Here is a 26,585-nt window from a genome sequence, read left to right on the forward strand (position 1 = left end):
TCTTACTCTCTGAGCCTTTCTGACTGCGGAGAGACTCATGCCATTCTAACTGCAGGTTACTGATTTCCTCTTACGGTTTTTGACTTGAGCTTTGGACCTTGTTCTAAGCTGGGGCAAAAGGAGTTGGGTTTGTGGCAGGCAGGGTTAGATTGGCTTGGGCTACTGGGGAACTCTAAATGTGAAACTAGAGAAGGTTGTTAGCCTTCTTTGGAAACAACTTAAGAATTAAGTTGCTTCTCATACAGAGTTTCCAAAGATCATTGTTTGACAAGAAGTGTTTCATCAGACTCCTTCAGATGCAAACAGCAAGTCTGGGTAATTCAGAAAATTGACAGAATGGCTCTTGTTTCTGTGATAAAATTATACTAATTCTGATACTGGATACAAACTTCCTAGAAGAATTACACTTTAAAGCTTTTTTTTTAAATATATATTAAACACATTTTGTATTATACTCTTTATACATTTGGTATGCATGCAGTATTTCTAAATCTTGTTGTGCTTAATATTTTATTTAAGTTGAAGATTGATTTTTATCTATATAAAATTTGTGACTTGCTTTCAATAGCCCTCCAGGGTAAAGGGAGACATAGGTCACTATACCGACAGAAATTCTGCTCCTTTAGTGCACTGCGTTAGACTTCTGTCAGCCTCTTTTCTACTTACTGGGGAGAAAGGAGGTAAGTTTCTGTTCAAGACTCATTGGTTCATTGTGTCAATGTACAAAGTTGGAAATATGATCAGTTTACTCTGTCCGGTTTTTATTCTCACTTCGTTGGAGATTTCATGGGTGGGGTCTTTCTATGACAGTCCTGAGTTAGATGATCACATGAGAGTACAGAAAAACCTAAAAAACACTTACAAATTTATGCCATTGTACAATTAATCCTGTTTTGAACCATTGGGCATCCAAAGAAGTGTTATGGTAACTTACAGTGTAAGTCAAATACTTAATTACATTTACGATTTTTAAATTCTTATGAGACTTAACCTGTGGGGCCGTGACAGTTTATAGATTGTATGAAGCTGCGAAGACAATCTAATATCAGTATTTTTTTTATCACTGTTGGGTGCCCAGTTTGTCCACCATAAAAGTATCAATACCTCAGTAAGGAAACCATTTTCTGAGTTGCAGTCCATTCTGTGGAAATGCCTAAAAAAAGTTCAGAAGAATATAGTTCTTTCAAGTACTAAATATTTTTACAACTTCTTTTGTTTATAATGCCTAATTTGTTTTAATTAAAACAAAATTAAAGTTATCTCTTCTAGCTTTATCACTCAGTTGTGTTTGAATTCCATGTTAATTTTTTTGAATTGAGTTCAGGTAGAAGTGCTGTTGTGTACCCATTTGTGTTTGGGAAATGTAACTTCAGGTTTTAAATGATTCAGCTGTAGTAAAGAGAACTGACCTAAGGTTTTCAAAGACCTCACTGAAATATCAAATTGAATTTTTTTCTCCCCTTTTAACATCTTATAGCATTTGCATAAGTTATTGTGGTAATTTTTCATGTGTATTTTCTGTGTGACTGTCACAAAAAGAAGCTTTTTGACAGTAAGTGATTGTTAGAGAAGAATGTTGGGGCTCAAAGGAGGAATTATTTACCTTTTTTAGCACAGTAATAAAATGTCAGTAGGGATTTTCCAGAAAGCATTTATGGCATACGCTGCTGCTTCTGCTTTTTTCACTGGAAAGTCTGTGTCACAGGCATGTGTGCATATGTCATTACATATGTGACTGAAGTGAGCATTGAAGATGTTTGTCCTTTTTCCCTTTTCTAAAATGTTATTTGTTCATGAGTTTGGAGTGCATGGGGTTATTAGGGTTTTTTTTTTTTTTTCTATTTAGAAAAAAACCCGCCATATATAACTGCTGTTGCCTCTGATAAACTGGAACTACTTGCTCTGCCTTCATATTTTTTGTCCAGACTTAAGCTATTTATATCATACAGAGTTATTAATTAACTTAAAACCATTTCAGGAAGATTTTAAATACAACTAAACCCTCCCCACCCTCTTTTTTTTTTTTTTTCCTTCTCCCCAGCTTTAGTTCCTGATAGAGATGTGAGAGTCAGTGTAAAAGCCCTGGCAGTAAGTTGTGTTGGAGCAGCTGTTGCGCTTTACCCTGAGTCTTTCTTCAGCAAACTGTATAAAACGCCCCTTGAAGCAATGGGAGAAGAGTATGGTATGCTGCAGTTCACATATTCCATTCTAATAGTGTGTTCGGGTTCTCAAGTAAGGCAGCACCTATACTGAAAACTCTAAATCCAGTTCAGTGTTTGCAAACAAATATTGCACCAATTGGAATGAATGTGGTGTCTGCGCTAGTAGCACATATGGTGAGGGGTTTTTTTGTAGTAAGAGTTAAGTTTTGGTGGATGAGCTTGTACAGCTTCTGACAAGTTGAAGCTGTTTTAGTACAACTGCTATATAGAAGTAGTTTGTTTATCTTACAAATGGTTTCTTCTGATTTATTTCAAGCCATCTTATAGATGGTTTTTAAGTCATTAGGTTTGTTTTTGAGTGCTACAAAATGATCAGCAGGGACCTGGAATATTCAGCTGGCTTGATACTGATGGTGGCAAAGGTGGGGTGTTGACCAAAACTCTTCTTAGATATCCCCAGAGAATTTTGTGTACAACTGAAATAAACCACTAGTGTGTTTATATGGGATCGTTGGTCTGGATGGTGTGAATGATCTGTAGATTACATGCAAGAGATCTCTGAAAGGTAGGACAAACGCAGGCGTATTGTGAATATGCTGTCATTGATTGTACAATAATTGGTACCTCCACTGAAAAACTTTTAGGGATCAGTTAAGTCTAAGACTAGTATTTTTAAAATAAAGTAGTTGTAACTTATTTTCTTAGAGGAGCAGTATGTGTCAGATATTCTGAACTACATTGACCATGGAGATCCCCAGATTAGAGGAGCTACTGCCATTCTGTGTGGAACAATTGTCAACTCCATTCTAATTAAATCCCGCTTTGATGTGGAAAAATGGCTAATAAATGTCAGAAGCTCAACAGGTAACAATTCATTTTGAGGGTGTATTTTTTTTTTTTTTAATGTAACCAAAGTTTTCTTTTGTCTCATTGCTCTGAATTCTTTTTTTTCTGTTAGGAAATCTCTTTTCCTTGGTAGACTGCATACCTCTGTTACAGAAAACACTGAAAGATGAGTCCTCTGTTACGTGCAAACTGGCCTGTACAGCTGTGAGGGTAAGCAGAAGTAGCAATTTATTTGCATCACTACAGATGACAGGGGCATTATTTGTTGACTAGGACCCTGCTATGCTCAGGTATATAAACATGGAGTAAAAAATGACTTCTTCCCCAAGAATGTTATTGTAGAAAACATGAATTCAGGCACAGAAATGAAGGAACAAACAGCTGGAAAATAATTATGTTGGTTAGATCACGTAGCAGCATAATCTAATCACGATATTTCTAGTCATAAATGTACTAGTACGATCTGTAATGTTACATTAACCAACAATAGGATGAGAGCATTAGATAGAAAGGATATCTAGCCTAAACAGGGAAGTGTGAACATATAACACCTGATTGTAGCCTGTATTTGGAGAGCAAATTTAAATGTGAGAAATGACAAGTGAAAAAGTGATTATTTTCTGATATTTTTAAAAGTGAACAAAGTCTCAGGAAAGTAAGTGTTTCAAATTGGGTGAAAGATCCATCAGGCAGTTGTTAAAATAGAGATGATAGCTGAATTTGTGAGTGGAACTTAGAGCATGTGAGTTTTGTTTCTGTAATAAAAATCTGTGGAAGGTGTTCTGTGAAAAACAGAGGGGTGAAGGAGTGAGCTTTTCCTTGAGGACAAATTGGAGGCCATGGGAAATTAATGCGTTGGGGAGAGGCACGGGGTGGCTGGCTCTGCTGCAGCTTATAGGTCAGTGAGGCAAAGCATAGCTTTTAGTAAAATGCGGATAGTTAATGTATGGGAAGTGTGATTTCATGTGCTGAGTCTGTGATGCAGCTGAGCGAAGGAAATCCAATTAGTTAAATGATGCTGTCTTTTTATCCTTCTGTTCCATGATCTTATTACTTTGTGTATAATCGTTTCATGTATGATTACACTTATGATTATGGTTTTTTAGAAGACTTCACTAGAATTGTTCAGTTCAGGCAACTTATACTAGTCAATTTTGACTTTCTCTTTCTCCAGGATATAATGTACCTTGACTTCAGACCTTTCAGCAGGAATGTTCAAAAGCATTTTGTGTTGTTAATCCCCAAACAAGAAAGTACATTTTCATGTAGTTAAATAAGACATAGAAGTGTAGAGTACTGTTACTCTTTCCAAAGATCTTATAGACTGCATATAGTTGAACGGTTATTAAAATGAGGAGGTATGACTTATTCAGGAACCTCTGGAAACCAGAACCATGTGTCTAAAAATACTCAGTGGAAATTAGGAGAGACTGTTTTTTGAACAGATAAGAATATAGTGCTTGTGGTGTTTAAGCCCTGTGAGTTTTAGACCTTACTCTTTGGAGGATTGTCATCTGATCTGAGGCTTGTGTTCTTCTTCAGAGTTTAAATTCAGCAACAGGTTCTAGCAGCTCACATGGAGCTAGTGTCCTAGCCTTGCAGAATACCCAGCTCTGGTACTGTTTCCGAGCCCTTAAGCAATAATTGTTTTTTTTAGTATTCTAAGTTAAACAGATACCTACATACTTTGATTCAGAGAACCTCTTCTGTAATATAACCGAAGATTATTGTTTGTTTTTTTTTTTTTCTCAGCATTGCATTATGAGCTTATGTAGTAGCAGTTACAGTGAACTTGGTTTACAATTAATCGTTGACCTCCTTACGCTGAAGAATAGCTCATACTGGCTAGTAAGGACAGAACTTCTGGAAACACTCGCAGAGGTAGATTTTCGGTAAGTGTTTATATTTTCCCATGTGTGTTGTAGCTGCAGTGCAAAGATGGTGTGTATAGGAAACTTGAAGCAAAATGGAGCAATTTCTTCTACAACATTAACAACTTTCATAGAACTAATTCAGACCAATCATTTGTATAAGGAATGTATGAATTCCTTTGTTTGGCTACCATTGTCTTCACTACCAAGCCCAGTCCTAGTAACACTGAATAGGAGTTTCTAGTTCGGTGGTCTGGTTTACCCAGTCTTCTGCAAATCTGTGATCAGAGAGAGGCTATATATCTGGAAACAAACCTGTATTTCATGTCCAGGTGTGTGTGTGTGTGTGTGTGTGTGTGTTAAAGAAAAAGTCACTGACTTGTTCTGCATTATTTTCAGCTCTCTTGCTCAGTTTGTTATACTGAAATGAATATGACTTTACTTCCTTTTCTTGCATTCCCTTATTCTCTACAGATTCTTCCAAGCTGAAAGACAAGAGGTGTTTATAGGACAATTCTTCAAGTTGTTAAAGTCCAATTTTGTATGACTTTCTGAGTAGTGATATTTGGAACGTGTTATCTTTTCAAAACAATATGATTTTTACATGCATAGGAAAAAAATACAATTGCAATCACAATGTGTAATTTTTTCAGCTAAATTAATTCTTCTGTTACACTAGCCAGATAGTAGTTTAGCAAATAGTTTGCCTCTTCTAAAGGTAGCCAAAAGTGTGTTCACTTCTTGCATCTTCCCTGCAGTGGTTGCTTTAAAACAAACAAACAAACAAAAGAATCCTCAGAGCACAGAAAGGAGAAATAACCTTTAATGTTAACTAATGTACTTTAATTTCTATTTTACTATAGGCTAGTCAGCTTCTTGGAAGGAAAAACTGAGAGCTTGCACAGAGGTGTTCATCATTATACTGGTGTAAGTAAATTATTCAGTCAGTATATTGTGTTTCTGGATTAAGATTCCAGTGCAATTTCAGCACTTCATGTTTTAATTCTGTCAACACTCATCATCGTAAGTTTGTTTTGTATAAGTAGGCGCATGTTCTGAGACTTTTTACAATTGTAAAGATACTTTACTACTGAGATTCAAATATCTTAGTGTTCTCTGGTGTGTGTGTGTGTGTGTGGTTTCTGTTGCGATTTTTTTTTAAACTGCAAAACATTTTTGACATTTATATATTTAAATAGTGTATCTGGCAATGTTACAGTAAAGGTCTTGCAGACTTACATGAAGGATGAAATCTTATTTGATAACTATCTTACAACAATCTGGTCAAATGATGAAAATGTTCAATTCACTTTACTGTGCTGACTTATTTTCTAGCTACTAAAACTTCAGGAGAGAGTGCTTAATGATGTTGTGATATGTCTGCTGGGAGATGAAGATCCAAGAGTAAGACATGTAGCTGCAGCTTCTTTAATGAGGTATATATGTTTGGTTTATTTTTTAAAAAAGAAAAGGAGTTTAAAAAGATATTGACGTGTTACTGTGTACCTGTGATTAAAATAATCGCTTAATGAGGTTTTTATATTTTTGTTTCAATGAGGGATGGGAGACAAATGCAGCTTTATGGTGCCTGGAACATGCATCATTCTGAATCATCAGGCAATTGTGCCTTTTTATTAGCGTTACAATTACGTTTAACTGTATTCCATTCTGAGGGTCACTCTCAGATTCAATTTCCTCAAGTTAGTTTTGTGCTTTCTGAAGTGATTTGTTCAGTATCGTGAACAACCTTGGCTGCCCAAGAAATCTACAAGCTTACAGAAGCCCCTTGAAACATCCAGTGTGGGCATTCATTGGAAGTTTTGTCATTGAACTTATCAGAATGTGTACTGTAGTTTTTCACTGTTGTCTAAGTTGAAAATGTCGTTCGAGAAGACTGGATCTTATTGTATGTTTAAGTTTTGCTGCATTAGAAATCAGGTGGTGGAAAAATTGTCCTTTTCAGGTAGAAATTAGTTTTCAGTTGGCACAGATATCCATGGGGAAAACATCTGGGGAGACAGGGGAACACAGAGAGGAATACTGTCTAGCGCAGGGGTTGTAGTGTGTATAGGTAGGTATCTTTTTATAAAAGATTTTGTTTTTAAACTACCATGCATTTAGAGCAGTTCCTTTCTCCTGATTTGAGCTCCTTGATTATAATGAAGAGCAGTTGTAGAAAGGTGAATTCAGCTTAACATTATGAGTTTTAGTAACAGTTTTTACTTAAAATTTGGTATCTATAATTAGTGTATGCAGCTTTCTGAATTGTATTTTAAATGTACTTTAAAATGTATATTAAATAATTTCTGAATAATACTTTTCCCTTTTGACAATTGTCATTAAGGCTTGTCCCAAAGCTATTTTATAACTGTGATCAAGGACAGGCTGATCCAGTTGTGGCAGTAGCAAGGGACCAAAGTGGTGTCTACCTGAAACTACTAATGCATGAAACACAGCCTCCATCTCACTTTGCGGTGAGCACTGTCACCAGGTATGTCACGTGACTTGTTTTGCTTTAACAGGAACATGGACCCAAATTTCAATTCATAATGCCTAGAATCATATTTAAATCCTGCAAACCCGTGTGCTTATGAATTCTTTTTCCAGTCTGTAGGAGCATCTGTGATAGTTTTAGGCTCCACAGAAACAGACTCGTGTTTAAAGGATAAACTGGTTGTGTGAGTTACTAGTGACATGCTCACACGTTGATTGTAGGGAGTCATTGTTCTGTGATGAACTTTATCTTCTACTCATCGTGAGATCACCCTATTTGTCCATTAAATTGCACAAGTAAGTGCAGCTTTGCAAGCTAATCGTATGTATACATTATTGTTCTTCCTGTATGTTGATTGGGATTTATAACTCTTCGCATCCTGTTTAATGTTTGTGGTTGCAGAAGTCTACTGCCTTCTAATTCTGAGAGTGATCTTGTTGCTGTATTTTTTGCTGCCAACTATACTTTCTTAAACTCTTCTGTTTAGAAATCTTGTCTTATAGACAGATTGTCTTATGAGTTGTATGTATTTATGGGAGCTCTTTGCTTTTATCAGTTTGTCATACAAGTTTTTAATTACCTTTTGCATACCTGATCTTGGTCACGTTCAGTCAGGATTTGTATACTGTAGTATATGGTGATTTCTAGAGCAGCTTGTTAGGTATTGAGAGTTGATCTACTGTTTCTGTTTGCTAACAAAGTGATTTGATTCATAAACTGAATTGCTTTTGCTAGTACAGAGGCAAAAATATGAAAATATAAAAAGGTGGTATTTAGAGTGCTCTCCAATTTTGTGTTTTGTAAGGGGCTTAGAAAATAAGCAATAGGAATTTAAGCCATAATCATTTTTGATTGAGGTGTTTCTTTTTTTTAAGTACATGTTTTAGTGGTATAACTATTTTTATTTCAGAACGTATAGAGGTTACAGTATGCTGCAAAGTCCAACAGATGTCACTATGGAAAACAATCTCTCAAGGGTTATTGCAGCAATTTCCCATGCATTGACAATATCCACTACAAGAGCACTTACGGTGAGTTTTCTTAGGTGCTATAGTGGCTGACTTTCTCTTTTCTCTTTTTTGCTTGCTTGCGTTATTTTTAATTTTTTCCTGGCTATATGGGTGTCTGCAGCTTTGGAACTCTGGCAATGGCAATAGTATATTTAATTCTCACTCTTAAGATACCCTGTTATTGCTAACTCTTCGGTGATGAAACTGATTCAGTTCTTGGTGTTAACTTTTTCAGTTTGGCTGCTGTGAAGCTCTGTGTCTTCTCTCCACAACTTTTCCAGTCTGCACCTGGAGTGTGGGATGGCACTGTGGGTATGTTCCTTACCTGTTATTCAAGCTTCTAAAGTCATGTTTGCAAAATGGAAGTATGCTTCCTTGGGCATCAGAAGTCCTGGTTTAGATGTATTCTGTTAAGCTTATCTTAGCAGTTATTTAAGAACTTTATACAGAAGAGTGTAATATCAGGTTGTCATGATATTAAGTGTCAGCACTTTGTCACCTCTGGAACCACAGGGATTGGCGGCAGCTGCTATAATAGAAAGATACATATGGTCAGCATCTAACAAAATAAGCAATAGGAGAAAATTTTCCATGCTTTTGAATTAATGTTTCTCTTCAGGATATTGTGTCTTGTAGTATCTCTTTAAAATCAGAACATCATAATTTTTACCTGGATCTCATGTTTATTTAGAAAAACAGTGGGTAAAGAAAGCTGGTTCATAATTGCTTTTATAACTATAAAAGTGTCAGATGCATTTAAATTGTTTTCATTTGGCACACTGCCTGGGAACAGGAAATGAGTTATCTATAGTATCTAAGTGTTATGCAGGTTGTATATGATAGCCCCAAAATACTTAAATTCTGAAGAGTTTCTGTGTAGTAAGAGTAACAGAGTACCTGTGCAGTTGGCAACTCTAAAGCTTTGATCTTGCCTCTCATTATCAATGTGCTGTGCCACGTGAGCCTTAAAGCTAGCTACTGAAGATGTGCTCACATAGAGCTGTTTGGTTTATAAATAGATTTAACATAATTTGTGTTGATTTTCTTCATTGCTGTTGTCGCGTGTCTACTCTTGTTTTATACTTCTGGTATCCTGAAACTCTACTGCAAATTTTTATCTTAAAAACAAAACAAAAACCTAAAACCCAACAACAAAAAAACCAACCTTCCCCCAGCTGCTTGTCAACGTGCCCTTTCTTCCCTTGCCAGCCTTCAGTGGGGTGTGCTCTGCATATGTGTTCTGAAAGATGTCTTTTAAGCTATAGGTCCAGTTTCAACAAGTAGGTTAGGATGTGAGCAGTACTTAGCTGGAAAATAAAATGACTGCAGAATTGCAACATGGTTTTGCAATTTTGCAAAGAAAAGCCCCTGGGATGTATCCTAGCACACTGGAAAGATCTAAGGGGATTGCCGGGTGAGAGTGTGAATAAGAAAACACTGTATTGCAGCTGATGTTTTTTTAAGGAAAGAAGGAAAGTGGGATGAGGTTGTATATGCAGATATGTTTTCCACTTTGTGGAATCATCCGGAGTGGCAGAGAGATGGTGGTATTAATATTCCACCAGAAGATCCCCTGGTTTTATCTTTAGAAAAAAAGAGAAGTGAAAAGAAGGAGTGGGAGAAAATAAGGAGATGCTGCTGTTCAGCACGTAGTATTGGCCAGGAATGTTTGAAAATAGCAAACCCAGAAAGAAAAGGGAGGAGATAGAGGATCAACCCGAGGATTTGGGATTGCCCCCTCAACCCCTTAATCTGTCTTCCCCTCGTCCATCATTGTTATCTGAAATGGATGATAACAGCGAGGAGGAAGGAGCAATAAGTGATTTCACTCCTGTTGAAGCACAGACCAGGAATAGAACAGAGAAAGCTCCACAACTCCTGACTCAATTATGAGGGGCAGGAGGACTGGCTAGAGTAAAAGTACCCTTCTCTACTACTGATTTAGATGCCTGGAAAGAGGTAGCTAGGGGATACAGGGACGACACCTCTTGAGTGGCAAAACAACTTGAATAATAATAAAAATAAATAAATAAATAAAAAACCAAACCCAAAACCCAGGACCCTGATTGGACAGATGTAGATTTGATATTGGAGGAAATGATGGAAATAGAAAAAACAATTAGTATTAAAAACTGCATGAACTCATGTGCAGGCCCAGATTACTGGGGGAATTTTACAAGGGTGTGTGGATGATTACATTAACCTGACTGACCCACATTGGGACCCCAATGACAGGCGTGATTATAGCTGATTAAAAAGATACCAAGATTGGATAAAACTGGGATTAGAAAATGCAAGAGCTGTGAATTGGTCAGCATTATATGCTATCTAGCAGGCAGAAAGAGACCCCTGCTGAATTTTTTGATCAACTGAGAAATGCCGTGTGAAAATACACTACCCTGGATGCCTCCTCGGATGTGGGACAACAACTTGTTTCTCTATTTTTGGGGCAATCATCTACAGATATAAGAAAGAAGCTACAGAAACTAAAGAAACTGGAAATAAGAAACTTAGAAAAATTACTTGAGGAGGCGTGGAGAGTTTTTAGGAATCGGGAGAATGTGGATAGAGGAAAACTGACAAAAGTGACGGCGACAGCAACAGTGGCAGCCTTGGAACAGGGAGGAATGGTAAACAGAGGAGGATTTAGAGGACAAGGAAGGGGAAGGCCCTTTGGAAATAGAGGGGGACTGGGAAAGAATCAGTGTGTCTTGTTGGAAGGAAGGACATTAGAAAAATGAAGTTAGAAGGCTGAAAGTGCCCTTTGTCAACATGCCCTTTCTTCCCTTGCCAGCCTTCAGTGGGGTGTGCTCTGCATATGTGTTCTGAAAGATGTCTTTTAAGCTATAGGTCCAGTTTCAACAAGTAGGTTAGGATGTGAGCAGTACTTAGCTGGAAAATAAAATGACTGCAGAATTGCAACATGGCTATCTTATGTCTACCCAGCTTAAAAAGTGCTGTTTTCAAGATGCATCTAATATTCATCAGCGATGCAATGACATAGCCTTTGCCCTTTCCTCTAATTTCTTTTTCACAAATTTTTGGCCCATGTTCATACTGTTATGGATTGTAATTTTATTTCTGTGGAATGATATGGACATTTATTATTTTGGGTAATAAGAATATAACAACATGAGAATTTTGCCAAAATTCTTTTCTGTCTTAAGTATTGTTGTTCTTGTGATAAAAAGCTATTGGAACTGCTGCATTCCAACTCCGTACAACTCAACATGGATTAATTCGTGGGTTTCTAACTGTGTGTAAAATAAACAACACTTGCATGTGAAAATACTTTTTTTAAAAAAAGGAAGGCACAGTAATTACATGTGTAGCTTTGTCAAAATAATGGCTATACTTACTGTAAATTTCATTTCATGAAATTGCTCTAGTTGTATTAGACCAGAGTGACTGCATGAGAAGATTTTTTTTTTTTTAATTAAAAAAAAACCAAAACTGAAAGAATCCCTTTATTTAGAGGTTGCAGGTCTTACAGCTTTGAAATGATGTGTGTAATTTGCATAGTATTCTGACAAATATCTTTTGGTGATCTCTGCCTGCTCTTTTTGAAACTCAAGTTGTGTGGGAAATTCTGATTTTAAAGTTATTGTAAAGGAAAATATGGAGCACAGCAGCAAATCACAATCTTGGATAGAGTCCATAAATCTAGATGGTTTGGATTACAATTGTTTAATTAAATCCTTGTCACTTTAAAACAATATCTGGTTACATTGCAATACTACAGCTTATCTCTCCCATCTCTGCCTTACATATGTGGAAGACTTAACTGGAGATAATTCAGGACCATACTGGTTAGCAATTAAATACAGAATTCTTCAGTTTATCAGTAGATGTCACTAGCAGCTTTGATATTTGCTATTTAAAAAAAAAAAAAGTATAGTCTCTTCAAGAATACAAAGTATTGTCAGGTCTCTGATGCAGATTTTAAGTCCTACTTGAATGTTAAATGGGTGTTTCTGTAGTACTGATTTTTTTATTATTATTTTTAGATTAGCAGTCTACTTGACTATTAGTTTTCTTAAGACTTTAAACTTACCAGACGGGGGAAAAAATGTCATGACATTCCAAAATTAAACTTCCAGTGTTTCCCAGCCAAGTCCTTCAGACGAAGCTCAGAAGGGCTGCACCATCGGAATGGCCGGCATGGTCCTGTCTCTCCTTTCATCAGCATGGTTCCCACTGGACCTCTCTGCACATCAGGATGCTTTGATTTTGACTGGAAACTTGCTTGCGGGTAAGGCAGAACAAGAAAAGTAGGATTGTCCTGATATTTTTACCATTAGCATGAGAAGGCCTGTATCTCACCCTATTCTGATTGCATGCAACAAAATACTTGCAAGGTTGAGCAGAAGAAATGAAGAAGGACCTTCTGGCACGCAGGGGGTTTGAGAAGATACTGCCTCCAACTTCTAGTTTTCCTCTAGTTGCCAAAGGGAGTGTGCAGTATGCTTAGTACAGGTTGGGTACAAAGAGTTATCAGTTTTTCTTGTTGTTTAAAACTATGCACCTACTGCTGGTTTTGAAAATATAGGCTCACTTTTCCCTATTTGAATTCCTGTTCATACAGAGATTATATGCTTCTAAAATTTTCTGATACTTAATTCCAAGTTTTTATGATCTTTTTCTTTAAATAATATGATTTCTGTTGCAGCAAGTGCTCCCAAGTGCTTAAAGAATCCCTGGAGTGCTGAAGAAGATTCAAACCAAGGTGCTGCAAAGCAGGAGGAGCCCTGGCCAGCGCTGGCGGATCGGACTCTTGTTACTCTAGTAGAACAGCTCTTTTCTCATCTGCTGAAGGTCATTAATATTTGTGCACATGTAATGGATGATGTTGCTCCTGGCCCAGCAGTAAAGGTAGGTATTAAAAAGAAATAAATTGTTGTGATTATACAGTTGTGATACAGACCTCTTCAAGGCTCTGCATTTTAGAGTTGGTACAGGTGACTAGCTAATACTTTGACAATGTAACCCCGCTGTGTTGGGAAAGCAAGTAACATGAAAAGAACATGTGTATTGTTCTTCCATGTAACAAGTTTTTGTTTAGTTCTGCAGTGTTTGTAATATTACCTTAAATTTTGAACCTTTTATTCCTGGTGACTTGAAACATTAATTCAGTGAGGAGTGTATATAGTAAATGGAGTTTTAGATTGCATTCTCTGGCAAATACCTGTTGACTTTTGGGTTGGTTGGCTGGCTGTAATGCACTGAGCTCCTTTTGGGGCTTAAAATAACTCTTCTATCTTTTGAATATCCTGCAAAATATTTTAACTTCTGAAACAGCTCATATGAGGTACTTCTGGGTTTGAGGTTTTGTTTTGAGGCATCTACATTTCGAGACTGATTTAGTGACTGTGAGGCAATGTTACTAGGATTAGTGATTTCTTAATATTTTAAAAATATGAAAATATTTTTGATGCTCCTTTGTCTGGAATCAAAAAGAAAGTTTAGTTATTGAGCTCGAATTACATCTCACTGGCTTATGCTGAAGTTCAGAAGGAAAGTAGGGAATATATTGAACTTCTGCCATTTCACATACTGGACCTGAGAGTTGAGACGCTTTAATTTATGTGACAGTCAAATAAAGGGAGTTTTAAAAAAAAGATGAATATGCTTCTGTTTGCATAGAAGAATAAAAGCTACTTGTCCACACAAAATTAATACAGCTTCTTTTAATTCTAGGCAGCATTACCTTCTCTCACAAACCCACCGTCTCTTAGTCCAATTCGGAGGAAGGGGAAAGAGAGAGAGTCTGTTGAACAGGCATCTGTGCCAATGAGCCCTAAAAAGGGTGGTGAAACGAGTCCGGGTAAGCACACTTACTGCTGTTAGCCCTCCCACCTACTATCCCCACCTAAGTATGATTTCTGCATAGAGAGAAGAAATAAAATTGAGTAACTTGCTTTCTGAAGTTTTAGTTCAAAAGGCTGGCAGACCTACTGTCAGAAGTTCTTTTCAGTACTGCCTTGCAGGAAAGGCATCTGTGGGTGGGGGTTTCTTTGCTGTTTTGGTTTTTATGAAAATTAACTGTACTTCTCAAAAGCAAGGTACTTCTGAATCCTCTTCCTCACTGTTTTTCTGAATCTACTCAGCTGTTTACTAAAGAAGTAACTTCTGCATTTATTTTACTTAAAGAAGCTTGAAAGCTTACGCTGCTCCTAGAAACAAGATTCTGAATCTTGAAAACGTTTTCTTTTTCATATTAATGAATGAAATGAGTGTTAATTCTGTTTTGTAAATTGTACTTGCACATCAATAGTAAGCCCTCTGGGTTAATTTCTCTTATCTCAGAGGGCTAGTTTCTTGGAATGCTAGTTCATTTTCTAGGTGTACAGCATGTATTTTTGAAGTTTAAAATATGCACACGGATCCAAAAATTAATGCTGTCTAATAATTCAGATATGGCAAATTATGTCGAGTATACATGTCATGAGCACCCTAGAAAAAGTATAGTGTTCTAATCTATGATATATTTTTAAGCCACTAGGCAAACTGATGCTACTGGGCCTGTTCCAACAAGTAAATCATCTTCAGTAGGAAGCTTTTATCATCTTCCATCATATCTGAAGTTATACGATGTCTTGAAAGCAACTCATGCTAATTATAAGGTACTGCATGATATTGTTTGGTTGCATTAGAATGTGGTTGGGCAGTCACTTTGTGTTTCTTTTAAACATGTCTCTGCTTGTATTGAGACTCACTTGTTTGCCTGTGTGAACAGTTCATCCACCATAAAAAAAACCCACAACCTAACCCAAACCCAAGCAAATCATAACCATTACCAATAAAAACAAAAAACAACCAATCAAAACCCCCTGATAGGTATTGTCACCCTATTGCTTGTTTCTGTGCTGTCACTAATGCTGGTACCAAATGACCCTTCTCTGGATCCCAGTATATGTTCTCTCTGCAGTTTATTCTGGGATGGGTAAGATTTTTCCTCATTAGTTCAGGTAATAGAAGATTTATTTCCTAGGGCTTGATGATATAATCTGTACACTTTAGGGGGTATATTCTTATTAAACCTACTGTGTTTCTTAGAAATATATTATGCCTTCTTTGTTAGTTGTTAACATCCTAGGCCTTCCCAGATGCTGTAACTTTCTCAAGCTAAAGATCCCTTTCTTTTGCTTAGTCAAAATGAAGTCCTACCTTCCCAGCAATTCATAAGGGAGTCTAAGCTGTCAGTGGTGGTGATTAAACTGCTGAAATTTCAGGCAAAAGATCCTTTTGTGTCAATACCTGCTTCTTTCTGTAATTTTTATCTCCTTGTCAAGTAATTGTTAAGAAAAAGTGTGTTTTTTACTTTTTGGGACCAGGTTACTTTGGATCTCCAAAATGGTAATGAAAAGTTTGGATGTTTCTTAAGATCTGCATTAGATGTTCTGTCTCAAATCTTGGAACTTGCTACTCTTCAAGACATTGGAAAGGTATCAGATTTGCGTGTTTTTTCTTCTGTAGTTAAGTTTTCCAATATCTGTGGTCCTTACTGGGAAAAAGCACATATCATTGATTTAAAAAATGGTACTGTCGAGGGAGACAGTAGTCCTAGAAGCACTGGGCTGCCACAATGTTGGGTAAAGGGCTAAAGCAGATCTTTCTAGCTTAAATTGCTGCTGTGGAAAACTGGAGTAATTTTTTTACTGTTTAAATTTCATGTGGAGATTTATCTTTCCAGCAAAATGGTTTGCCTTCAGTCACTCTTACTATATTAATATGTTTAAATATACTCATGTTAAATATACAAAATGTCAGAAGTCATATTGCTCTCCTTCCTCTCCTGTGTCTTGATATTTTTTCTCCTTAACTGTGGTGTTAGACATTGTGGTATTTTAAGACTAGGAGGCAGATCTTGCATTTTGATTTCTCTACATAATTCCACAATTTCCCTTAAATTAGTGCAGTTTTACTACATAATAAAAAACTATGCTGTTGTCCAGTGTTCATTATATAAAGCATTACTATGAAGAAAAATGCAGTTAATTGAACTTGATTTTCTGCTTTTCTAGTGTGTAGAAGAAATTTTGGGATACCTAAAATCATGTTTCAACAGAGAACCAACAATGGCAACAGTTTGTGTACAGCAGGTAAGGAGGTAATTGTTTTAATGTGTTACTGGAAGGTTAATCCTGATGTCCTGTGGTTATCAATTTGATACTGACTGGCCATTCTTTTAAGGGAATTGGTGTGAGCAAACTGTAGCCCAGGTAGAGCAAACAGAGCATGTCTTCTTTAATTTTCATGACTTGTTCTGAAACTTGATACCATCTGAATAATAGTTTCTTCTTGAACTGCTTCCGGTTCAAAAAACTATTTTGGCTAATGCTCAGAAAACAAGTTTGTTTCCTACCTCCCCAAATGTGTTCTGTATCCAGTTAACTACATCAAAAACCTGGAAAGCAAAGAAGTGCCTTTCTGATGGATTTCTTGCAGGCTTCCAGTTAAATGTTTGGGTTCAAGTCATCAATGCTTAATTTCAATGGGAGGCGAGCTTTAATAGATAATTTTGAGTTGTCTGAGATAGCTTCAGTTGCAAAACCAATTGTATCTTTTTGGTTGTGGTGTGGATTGGTTTTTTTCCAGCTTTTTTTCTGTTGTCTTGTATTTGACTACATGATCCACAGTTTGCACTTTGACCTTTCTTCTTAAGTCCTTTAGGAGAATGAAGAGTCAAGGTTTGTTGTTTTTTTTTTTCCCCTGAAATGTTAACTTTTTTTTTCCTTCAATTTTCTTCTCTAGTTATTGAAAACATTGTTTGGGACAAATCTGGCTTCTCAGTACGATGGCTTGTCTTCAAACCCCAACAAAACTCAAGGCAAAGTTCAACGCTTAGGTTCTTCCAATCTGAGACCTGGTCTCTATCATTATTGCTTCATGGCACCATACACACATTTTACACAGGCCCTTGCTGATGCTAGTCTAAGGAACATGGTTCAGGCTGAGCAGGAACACGATGCTTCAGGGTAACTTTCTTCCCTTGTTAACTTGAACCAGAATCTCTTTTTATTGTTTTTTATAAGTGCAAGTATCATAGGGGAGCTAAGTAACTTGAAATTACAGTATTGTGTGTCATTTATTTCTTGTAGACTTAAGCAGAGTAATTCGTCTTTGTAGTGAGATCCTGAATGCAACGCTGTATTGATTATCACTTATGTCTTTTCCAAATCAAAGCTAAATCATTAAAATGGATATCACTTAAGTTTTTTAAAAGCGTGATAGTTTTAAATGCTTGTGTTCAAAACGATTTCATTAATTTGCTAATTATAGCAAATAGTCAGTAGGCTTAAAGGAAAGGCAGAAGGATGACTAAGCAAAGACCAGAAGTTCTTTCTCTACTAGATGTTTGTTGATCACATCACAGAGATTTGTGGACAAAGTGTACTATAGGCTGTCTCTTGCTCTTCTGTTTTACTAAGATTCACGAAGAAGTCAAGTAGATAAAGAAAAGTTGGCATTGGTAAAACTATGCATCTAGGGAGAGTGTGTTTGTCCCTCCATTTTTTTAATGTGTATGGATTTTTTTGGTTTTTTTATGACAGATGGTTTGATGTACTGCAAAAAGTTTCTACACAGCTGAAAACTAGCATTACCAGTGCAGCAAAACACCGTGCTGATAAGGTACTTGTATCTCTGTACTCCAGAAAGAGCTGAACCTTAGATTTAAACCACTTTTACTCTTTTGAAAACGTAATTTGGTTTTGAATCAGAGACCTGTTCAGATATTAGATTACTTTAAAATCTCTCTGTTACAGAATGCTATTCACAATCACATTCGTTTATTTGAACCCCTTGTCATAAAAGCATTGAAACAATATACTACAACAACATCAGTACAGCTGCAGAGACAAGTTCTAGACTTGCTTGCTCAACTGGTTCAGCTACGAGTTAACTACTGTCTGCTGGATTCAGATCAGGTTGGTACCTTACCGTTTTTGCAAACTTTTAATACAGGGATCTCACCAGCAGGCTTAATATTTACAGCAAAAACACCTGAAACAATCCATTCATTGTACTGTATGTGAAAACAAAGTCTTGAAGCTGAGACTCAATTACCCCCAAAACCACAGAGAACTTCAGATTTCTGGTTTTCTATTGCATATAAATTACTTTCTAAGCTCTGCAACAATTACTTTAAGAACTGTTCATCAGATTGACTGTAGGAATAAGGTGATATGGACAATACAATCAGTGTTGTTAAATAAAACTTCATATACAGATAGAATTCATTTACCTTCTTTCTATGTTGAGAGTATGACTCCAATATGACTGATAGTGGTGAGCATCATGGTTGACAACCATTACGATATTTTAATGATGGGGGGAAGCTAGTGGCAAATACAGTAGTCCGTGTAGTTGTCCATATAAGCAATAAATTTCTAACATATAAAATTTAAGTGTTTTATTTACTTACAGCATTTTTGGGTTTATAAACTAGTATGAGTTGCAATACATAACTTTTCTCTAAGTTTGTACATGGATAAATCTTTTCAATGCATGAATACTTCGGCTTTTATCTTGGTTTAGAGCTAGATTTTTGGTTGATTCGTAATTTCTTGACTTAATGCCTCAAACAGTGTGTGCTAGACAAGTGAAAGAGATATACTTAAAATTATATAGACTATAGGTAAAATGTAGCATAAGTTCATGCAAACCATAAAAAGCTCTAACATCAGCAAGATTCTCAAGATCTTCTGTAACTGTAGAAGGAACGCTTCATAACATATTAGAATGAACTATAATTGTCACTGATCTTCAGTGCCTGTCTTGTCTTTCTCTCCTTCCAAAATAAGCCTTTTATAACTCTGTCGAAATGATTTAAAATGCTAATTAATGTCTCTGTTTCTGTTGTACACTTTATTCTCTCTTTAGGTGTTTATTGGATTTGTGCTAAAGCAGTTTGAATACATTGAAGTAGGACAGTTCAGGTATGAAATTAGCAAAGATCCTTTGAACAGTGTGGGTTTACAACTGTCTTATTCTGAAGCATATAGTGATTAGTTTTGCTGGTTATTTCTACCTAATGAGAAAGGGAGAGTTACATTCTGGGCAATGGGCTTGTTTATTCTCTGACTCCAGTGGTAGCCCTTTCAGATTATTTAGGTTCCATGTGGCTGAAGAAGTTGGGAAGTAGCATGGAAAAAAGAAAATCTTAAGCTCTGTTGTGCTGTTTTTCCATTTGGTGTTGCAAAACCATTCTTTTGGGATCCTCCCCTCCCCTGCCAAAGCTGTGCTCTCAGGAGTCAGCACTTCATTGCTAGGGTTCAGTTGCTGAAGGGAGAGCGACTTCTTCCCTATTGTGGACTCAGCAGGAATCTGTACTCCGATCACCTGGTACATTTTATATAATACCTAATACCTGGTACATTTTGTGTAGTACCTAATAGCAGTGCAGTGGAATTCTTATTGTGAGCTATTTCTGTTTTATTTTTTTCTCACATCTGAGTTTGTACAAAGGAATAAGTGGGTTTTTTGCTCTGTGGGTCTCCTACAGAAATACTCCAATGTGTGTAGTGTGCATTAGATAATATGTTACAATATTAGTAACTGTGTAATGGTCAAAGCTTGAAAAAAGTCCCTTGGAAAAACACCCATAGTAAAGAACAGGGCACAAAAATTATAGAAATACTTTGTGAAAGCAGAACAGCACATTCTTAAAAAAAAAATCTTCCTGTAAAAAGCTTAATTTTTACTGGACAGAGTTTTGCAATTCAAACTTGACGTTTTTAATTTTTTGTTTTCAGGGAGTCTGAAGCAATTATTCCTAATATCTTTTTTTTCCTGGTGTTGCTGTCTTATGAGCGATATCATTCCAAACAGATTATTGGAATTCCTAAGATCATTCAGCTCTGTGATGGTATCATGGCCAGTGGGAGGAAAGCTGTTACACATGGTAACTTAAAAAACGAAGGGGGGACGGGGGGGAAGGCACCCACACTAATATTAGTAATAGTTCAGCAATAAAAGCAATATTGAATACTAAGCTATAGCAAACTTTAATCATACTGACTGTTCAGGAGGACACTAGCTTTTAAATTTTTAGTACATGAAATAAGGTTCCTGAAGGAATTAAGTGAGACTTATAGTACCCATACTAATGCTGCTACTCCATATTTTGCATTATACATAATAGCAACAGAGTTTTTATGTGAAACTTCATTAGGTAATAAGTTCACAATGTAGCAGTACTTTAAAGGCTTTGATTTAAATTTTTAGTCCCTTTCCCTCCACTTTCAGCCTTTAAGTAGAAGCATCTCTCATACTTCCCAGCGATTCTGCTGAGAAATACTTTGTAAAAATACCTGGTTTAGCTCTATGAGAATGGGCAAATTTGTCCATAATATAGATTTTCTGCTAGAAGTAAAATACACATAAGTATGTGTGATAATTTTGGGGTTTATTTTTGGTTGGGGTTTTTTGGGGGATGGGTAAAACCTTTAATAAACTAAAGCACTGTTTACTTTTAGTAGCTGAACTGTTAGTACGAGAAAACACTATTCAAGTGTGACTTGTCTCTTGCTAAAATAGACAAACAAATCTTATTTCAGCAATACCAGCTCTGCAACCCATCGTTCATGATCTCTTTGTGTTAAGAGGAACAAATAAAGCTGATGCTGGAAAAGAGTTGGAAACACAAAAGGAGGTGGTAGTGTCAATGCTGCTGAGACTTATTCAGTACCATCAGGTAAGAGAGCAGGACAAAGTGTCCGTGTTTATGGCATATAAAAGGCTAACGTTGCTTTGACTGCTAAAAATGCTTCAGGCAATTTTAATGATTTTCTATACGAAACTTGAATAGCTGGACTCTGTGTGTGATCTTTCCTTATAGCAAGAATAGCAAAGAAGTTTGGGTGTAGGGGTAGGGTTCTGCACTACAAATCAGTATTTCAAGTCCAGTAACATCTCTGTGGTATTTTATAGTCAAGCCTAGGTAACAAAGCACTGAGAAGCTCCAGTTAGGCTCACGATCTTGGTTTTGTTGCAGATTGAATAAACAGAAGGTTTATAAAAGTGTTGTAATAAATTAGGATTCAAGAAGCTTAAAAGAACGGGGATAAAAGTGGAAGAGAGGACAGGATTAAAAGTAGGAAACATGCTGCATAGCAATGTACAGCAATACCTAAATCAATAGCAATATCTTCAATAACATTTTAAAATATGAATTATTTGAATAAGATAATGAGACTGGTAGTTAGTCAGTTGTTAGCACTTACTACTACGCCTCAGGCCTCATGGGTCTGGAAGACATGTTTCTGCCTTGTAGGAGTATAAGAATGACTCTTCTTTTAAACGAAGTATATTGAAAAACATAAAAGTAATTTTAAGAGAAGTGACATAGTTAACATGGGATCTTATTGCTTATTCAGGTGCCTAACAAATTTAATGTGCTTTTCCTTTCATTATGTGAAAATGCATTTCTAGTGTATGCTAATGTAAGCAGTGTATTTTCTGAGAATAGTTGGAAAAAAAGTCAGTACATCTTGTCAAAATAATTTGTTAGAACTGCATGTTCAGATTGGGGTAATTTTGTGTATCCACATTTTCTTTTGAATTTGTAGTTTTATAATCATAAAATGACTAATATAACTATATGAAATGACACTCTGTAGACACATGATGTGAAATAGTGAATAACTTTGTGTTACATAAGGTGCTGCAATTGCTAGCAGATCCACTTCTGACACACGTAACCTATTAAAGACCACCCATGCACTGCTCTTCCCACACCATCCCATTTGTAGTTCTTATTCTGTCCTTTTTTTCTGGTGTGCAGTACGTATAAACTAACCCCATGGCAGCTCTGTTGTTCCCTGGTTGTGGCTGGAATATTCTGCAGTGGTGTCCCTGTAATTTGAGAGGGTCCAAGAGCTGCAACCTTTAACTTTTTTCTGTTACAACTGTAGCTACCAACCATGGAGCTCCAGAGTTTAAGTTATACAGCCTAGAATCTCTCCTGTCTCCCCTCTCTCGTGAGAAAGCTTTTAGGGAAGAAAGTCATCTGGTGATGTCTGTCTTTTTTTTTTTTTAAATTGGCTGCATTTCTGCATCTGAAATACTTGAATTTCTTTTACAAGTGCTCTGTATAGCTGGTTTTCTGAACCAGATTCTTCTGTCCCACTTCCCAGTCCATATATTAACATTCCTGTTTGCTGTGTCTTTGGCCTGTCTGTCCTTGAAAGTGTGGTGTCTATAACCCTCAAACCAATAACACATTCAACTACTAGAAGTGATCCTTGCTGTTGGTGTGCTCCATTATATGCTGTCCTATAAACTTTCATATGAAAGTGACATATCTCAAGTGAATGACCTCCATTAAAATGTCTGTTATGTTTCCTTGATCAAATGTAAACATTATTTAAGCTAGAGTAAAGAAAGAGTATACATGTGGGAAATTGCTCTCTTCCTCCCCTTTTTGTTAAGCATGTGATATGGCATTTAGATTTAATATCCTTTTTCCAGTTCCTTGAGTAGTTTTTTGACAAATGCCATTTTAAAAGGACCAAGAAAGCATTTTTTTCTAGTTTATAAAAGCAAGTAGAAAATTTGGGGGGGGGGAGGAAGTCCTAACTAAGAACAAGCACAGGTTAAAACACCTGAAAATGGGGTTTAAAAATGTTGTGTGATTTCTTATGTGGGTTGTTCTTTTTTGTATTTTGACAGATGGATGAAACAGTAAATATTTTTCCCACTGCAGTATTAATTAAATGTTTCCTGTTAGTGTGGGTGTTTACTTGAATTTTTTTTGACTTTTCCTCAGGTGCTAGAAATGTTCATCTTAGTATTGCAACAGTGTCATAAAGAAAATGAAGACAAATGGAAAAGATTGTCCCGGCAAATAGCTGACATTATTCTCCCAATGCTTGCAAAACAACAGGTTATTACATGATATTTTTAAATCTATAAGCATCTAAAATAATTGTTATAATATATGCATCAATAATGGCTTTGGGTATTTGAATTTTTTTTTTAATACGAAGACAGATTTTCTTGAAAGTGTGGTTGCCATATCTGAAAAAAATTACTGCAAGGTAAACTAGGTTTTTCAAGTTATGAAGGTCATACTGAAATGCATGAAGTATGTGCAGTATCTTCGAGGCTGTTTCCAGAGGAAGCTCATTCTGCTTCTCTTACATGAATATATCAGAGCACTTATAAAATGGTGCACTCCCATGTTAATGTCAAAAATATTTTTTCATAACTTCAGTGGGTCTACCTGCCTTTTTTCTTAGTGAGGAGAATGAAAAGACATAGTCTGAAACTGCATTAATAAATCACAGAATTGTGGAATAGCTGAGATTGAAATGGACCTCTAGATCTTGTCTTCCCCTCAAACCAGGGTCTAGTGAAGCGGGTTGCTTAGGGCCATGTCTGGTCAAGTTTTAAGTCTCCAAGGATGGAGCTTCCATAACCTCTCTGGGTAACCCCTTTCAGTGTCTGAGCATCCTCACAGGTGGAAAAGAAATCAATAAATAAAACCCATATTTAAATGGATGTTCTTGTATTTGAACTTGTGCCTATTGCCTTTCATCCTGATACTGGATACCACTGAAAAGATTCTGGCTCTTTCTTCTGTACTTGTCCCCCTCCTCCCACTTGCCCTGGTCAGATACTTTTACACATTGATAAAGATCCCTCTGAGCCTTCTCCAGCTGAGCAATCTCAGCTGCTCCTTCTATGACAGATGCTCCAAGCCTGTAACCATCTGTGTTGCTTTCTGCTGGACTCCCTCCAGTGTGTGCATGTGTCTCTTACTGGACTGCACACTGGGGAAGGAGAGTAGGCCCTTTGTATCTGGGAAGAAAAGAAGATTCCTTTTAAGAGGAATATTTTCAGTGTTGCTCCCTAAGCAACAGGGGACTTGTCTTTGATACAGCTTTCCTGGAACTAGAAACATTTCAAGGATAAAAAGTAAAACTAGTGAAAATGTGCCCTTAATGCTCTTTACTCCATGATGGCAGATCCCCAGTCCCATGAGGAGATCTCATGTCTGGGGAGAGTGGGTAGTTACTGTGGATCAGACGACAGTTTTTGAGCGAAGCTTGCATGCTGGCAAATTGAAGTTACCTTTGTTTTGTATGAATCTGTGCATGTGCTCAGCTGTCAAATTATTTAGGCAAGAAAGGGTTGTCCAGATTTTGAGTCCAGTCCTTTGCTTTTGCAGTTGACTGTTTTACAATTTATCTAAAAAACCTGATCAAGTAAGTTGTCCTGCTTCTGTTGCTGCAGTGTAATACCATTGTAGCTGTTCACTTTTCTGATTATTAGGATTTGCTTCCCCTAATTACCTGCTTAAGTTTATTCATGACCAGCTTTGTTTTCTATAAATATGCCTGGAAGGATGTGCAGGGAGGAGAAAAGTTTTTACATTTCATGGTGAGTCAGTCTTTTGGTCTCATTCTGAATATGGTGTATTTCTCCTAATAAATATATGGTATGTATATTGAATTTCATACAACAGATTTTTGCCTCTGTTCTCAGAACTCCTGTGTAGGAAGGCCTGCAATGAAACTTTAACTTACCTTTCACAGCTTTTGGTTGCTCTAAATTTTATACCATAAAGGAGAGCTTTGTTACACACAGGTTGTCATAGAAATGTTTAAAACATGAAATGGTAATTTTGTGTTGCAGTTACCTTTAGTGGATAGTTACAACTTAGTTTTGTGTTTTTCTTTCACAGATGCATATAGACTCTCATGATGCTCTGGGAGTATTGAACACACTGTTTGAAATTTTGGCTCCTTCATCTCTTCGTCCTGTGGACATGCTTTTAAGGAGTATGTTTGTTACTCCTAAAACAATGGTAAGCAGTTGTTTCCAGAGAAGAGAGAATCTGGTGTCTTTCATGCAAAACAAAAGAGCATATGTTTCTCTTTCTTAATTTGCAATGTGGTGTTAAAGTAACTGCAGCAGATTTTAGGAAAGAATTGGTTAGAACTAATATGATTTACCAACTGGGAGCACTTCATGCAGGAACATTTAGCTTATGGATTACTTGCCTCCATTTTGTATTTTGAGGATGAGGAATGTACAGAAACATACTGTTATAATAGATTCTAGAATGCAATTTAATAGGTAGATCACATTTTTCTTATGCAAGTATTGGTACTGTTTTTATAGTTGAGAGATATGAACTTGGCAGTTACCACAAGAACAGCATTTTGGAAGACCTGAATGTAGAAGTATTTCTTGCTTGCTCCATTCTCAAAAGGGCCTGGTTTTATACCACAGTTAATTAAAATATTTAACTTCAAAGGTATTCGACACAACATTCTGCATTTTTGTGTTTGTGTTAGGCATCAGTGAACACTGTCCAGCTATGGATTTCTGGAATTTTAGCTATCCTTAGAGTTCTGATTTCACAGTCAACAGAAGACATTGTTCTATCCCGTATACAAGAGCTTTCCTTCTCACCATATTTGATTTCATGTCAAGCAATTAACAGACTGAGACATGGAGAAAATAACTTATCCACACCAGAGGATCGCACTGAGGTTAAACAGGCTAAATATCTGCCTGAAGAGACATTTTCTAGGTATGTTGTCTTTTGAATAACTATGGAGAAAGATTAAGATATCAGAGAAACCACATATGTATTGTGCATTATATACACATGTATGGAATTTTTATCTGATAGAAATAGTGTCTGTTAATAAGTTGATATGGGAGGAGTGTGTGCAGAGGAAGGAATAATGAGATGGACGGTAGAGGGAGGAGATGAGCAGTTTGTAGTAGGGACTTTGGACTGTTCTGATACCTCTTCTCGAGCCAAGTGAACCTGTGTGGTAGCATGTGGATAGATGAGGCTGTGAACAGATTAATTACTGTGACATGCTGCGTTACCCCTCCTCAGCTGAGCTGCGATAATTCATGGTGTGTTTCTAGCTCATTGTAAATCGCTATAAAGATACTATAGCATTTTGAATGTTTGCTCTTTAAGTGAGGTGGCTGGTGTATGCATGCTATCACGACTTTTGCTGATGAGTAGATAACCCTGATTCAATATGTAATTATTGAAGTGCTTATGATCATCTCTCCATACCTATAGCATCATATTTGGTTTAGGTCAACCTGTTCTGTAGCCTTTGGTTTAGCATCCTATACAGGATGAATGGTCAAGGACTTTGTATTTTAGTTATCAAACTTACTGATTTTCATAGGTAGACATCATCTTACTCTGATAGATGTTGCA

The 26,585-nt window shown here is 36.6% G+C and overlaps 1 protein-coding gene across 2 annotated transcripts in view; it reads left to right on the forward strand.

Annotated features, from left to right (window-relative positions):
* HTT (huntingtin) overlaps window positions 1-26,585 on the forward strand; it is an 87,809-nt gene that overhangs the window by 24,307 nt on the left and 36,917 nt on the right. For both annotated transcript variants that reach the window (XM_064449036.1, XM_064449037.1), the window contains 25 exons: window positions 569-680; window positions 2,042-2,182; window positions 2,868-3,026; window positions 3,121-3,218; window positions 4,761-4,900; window positions 5,743-5,806; window positions 6,215-6,315; window positions 7,224-7,370; window positions 8,284-8,404; window positions 8,619-8,695; window positions 12,484-12,635; window positions 13,053-13,255; window positions 14,081-14,207; window positions 14,879-15,006; window positions 15,718-15,828; window positions 16,408-16,485; window positions 17,138-17,361; window positions 17,938-18,016; window positions 18,151-18,312; window positions 19,268-19,323; window positions 20,140-20,288; window positions 20,944-21,080; window positions 23,154-23,270; window positions 25,074-25,196; window positions 25,690-25,928. In XM_064449036.1, the coding sequence (XP_064305106.1) occupies window positions 569-680; window positions 2,042-2,182; window positions 2,868-3,026; window positions 3,121-3,218; window positions 4,761-4,900; window positions 5,743-5,806; window positions 6,215-6,315; window positions 7,224-7,370; window positions 8,284-8,404; window positions 8,619-8,695; window positions 12,484-12,635; window positions 13,053-13,255; window positions 14,081-14,207; window positions 14,879-15,006; window positions 15,718-15,828; window positions 16,408-16,485; window positions 17,138-17,361; window positions 17,938-18,016; window positions 18,151-18,312; window positions 19,268-19,323; window positions 20,140-20,288; window positions 20,944-21,080; window positions 23,154-23,270; window positions 25,074-25,196; window positions 25,690-25,928 (3,245 nt within the window). The remainder of the gene's footprint in view (window positions 1-568; window positions 681-2,041; window positions 2,183-2,867; window positions 3,027-3,120; window positions 3,219-4,760; window positions 4,901-5,742; window positions 5,807-6,214; window positions 6,316-7,223; window positions 7,371-8,283; window positions 8,405-8,618; window positions 8,696-12,483; window positions 12,636-13,052; window positions 13,256-14,080; window positions 14,208-14,878; window positions 15,007-15,717; window positions 15,829-16,407; window positions 16,486-17,137; window positions 17,362-17,937; window positions 18,017-18,150; window positions 18,313-19,267; window positions 19,324-20,139; window positions 20,289-20,943; window positions 21,081-23,153; window positions 23,271-25,073; window positions 25,197-25,689; window positions 25,929-26,585) is intronic.

Source organism: Phalacrocorax carbo, chromosome 4, assembly GCF_963921805.1.
Source record: "Phalacrocorax carbo chromosome 4, bPhaCar2.1, whole genome shotgun sequence".
Classification (NCBI taxonomy): domain Eukaryota; kingdom Metazoa; phylum Chordata; class Aves; order Suliformes; family Phalacrocoracidae; genus Phalacrocorax; species Phalacrocorax carbo.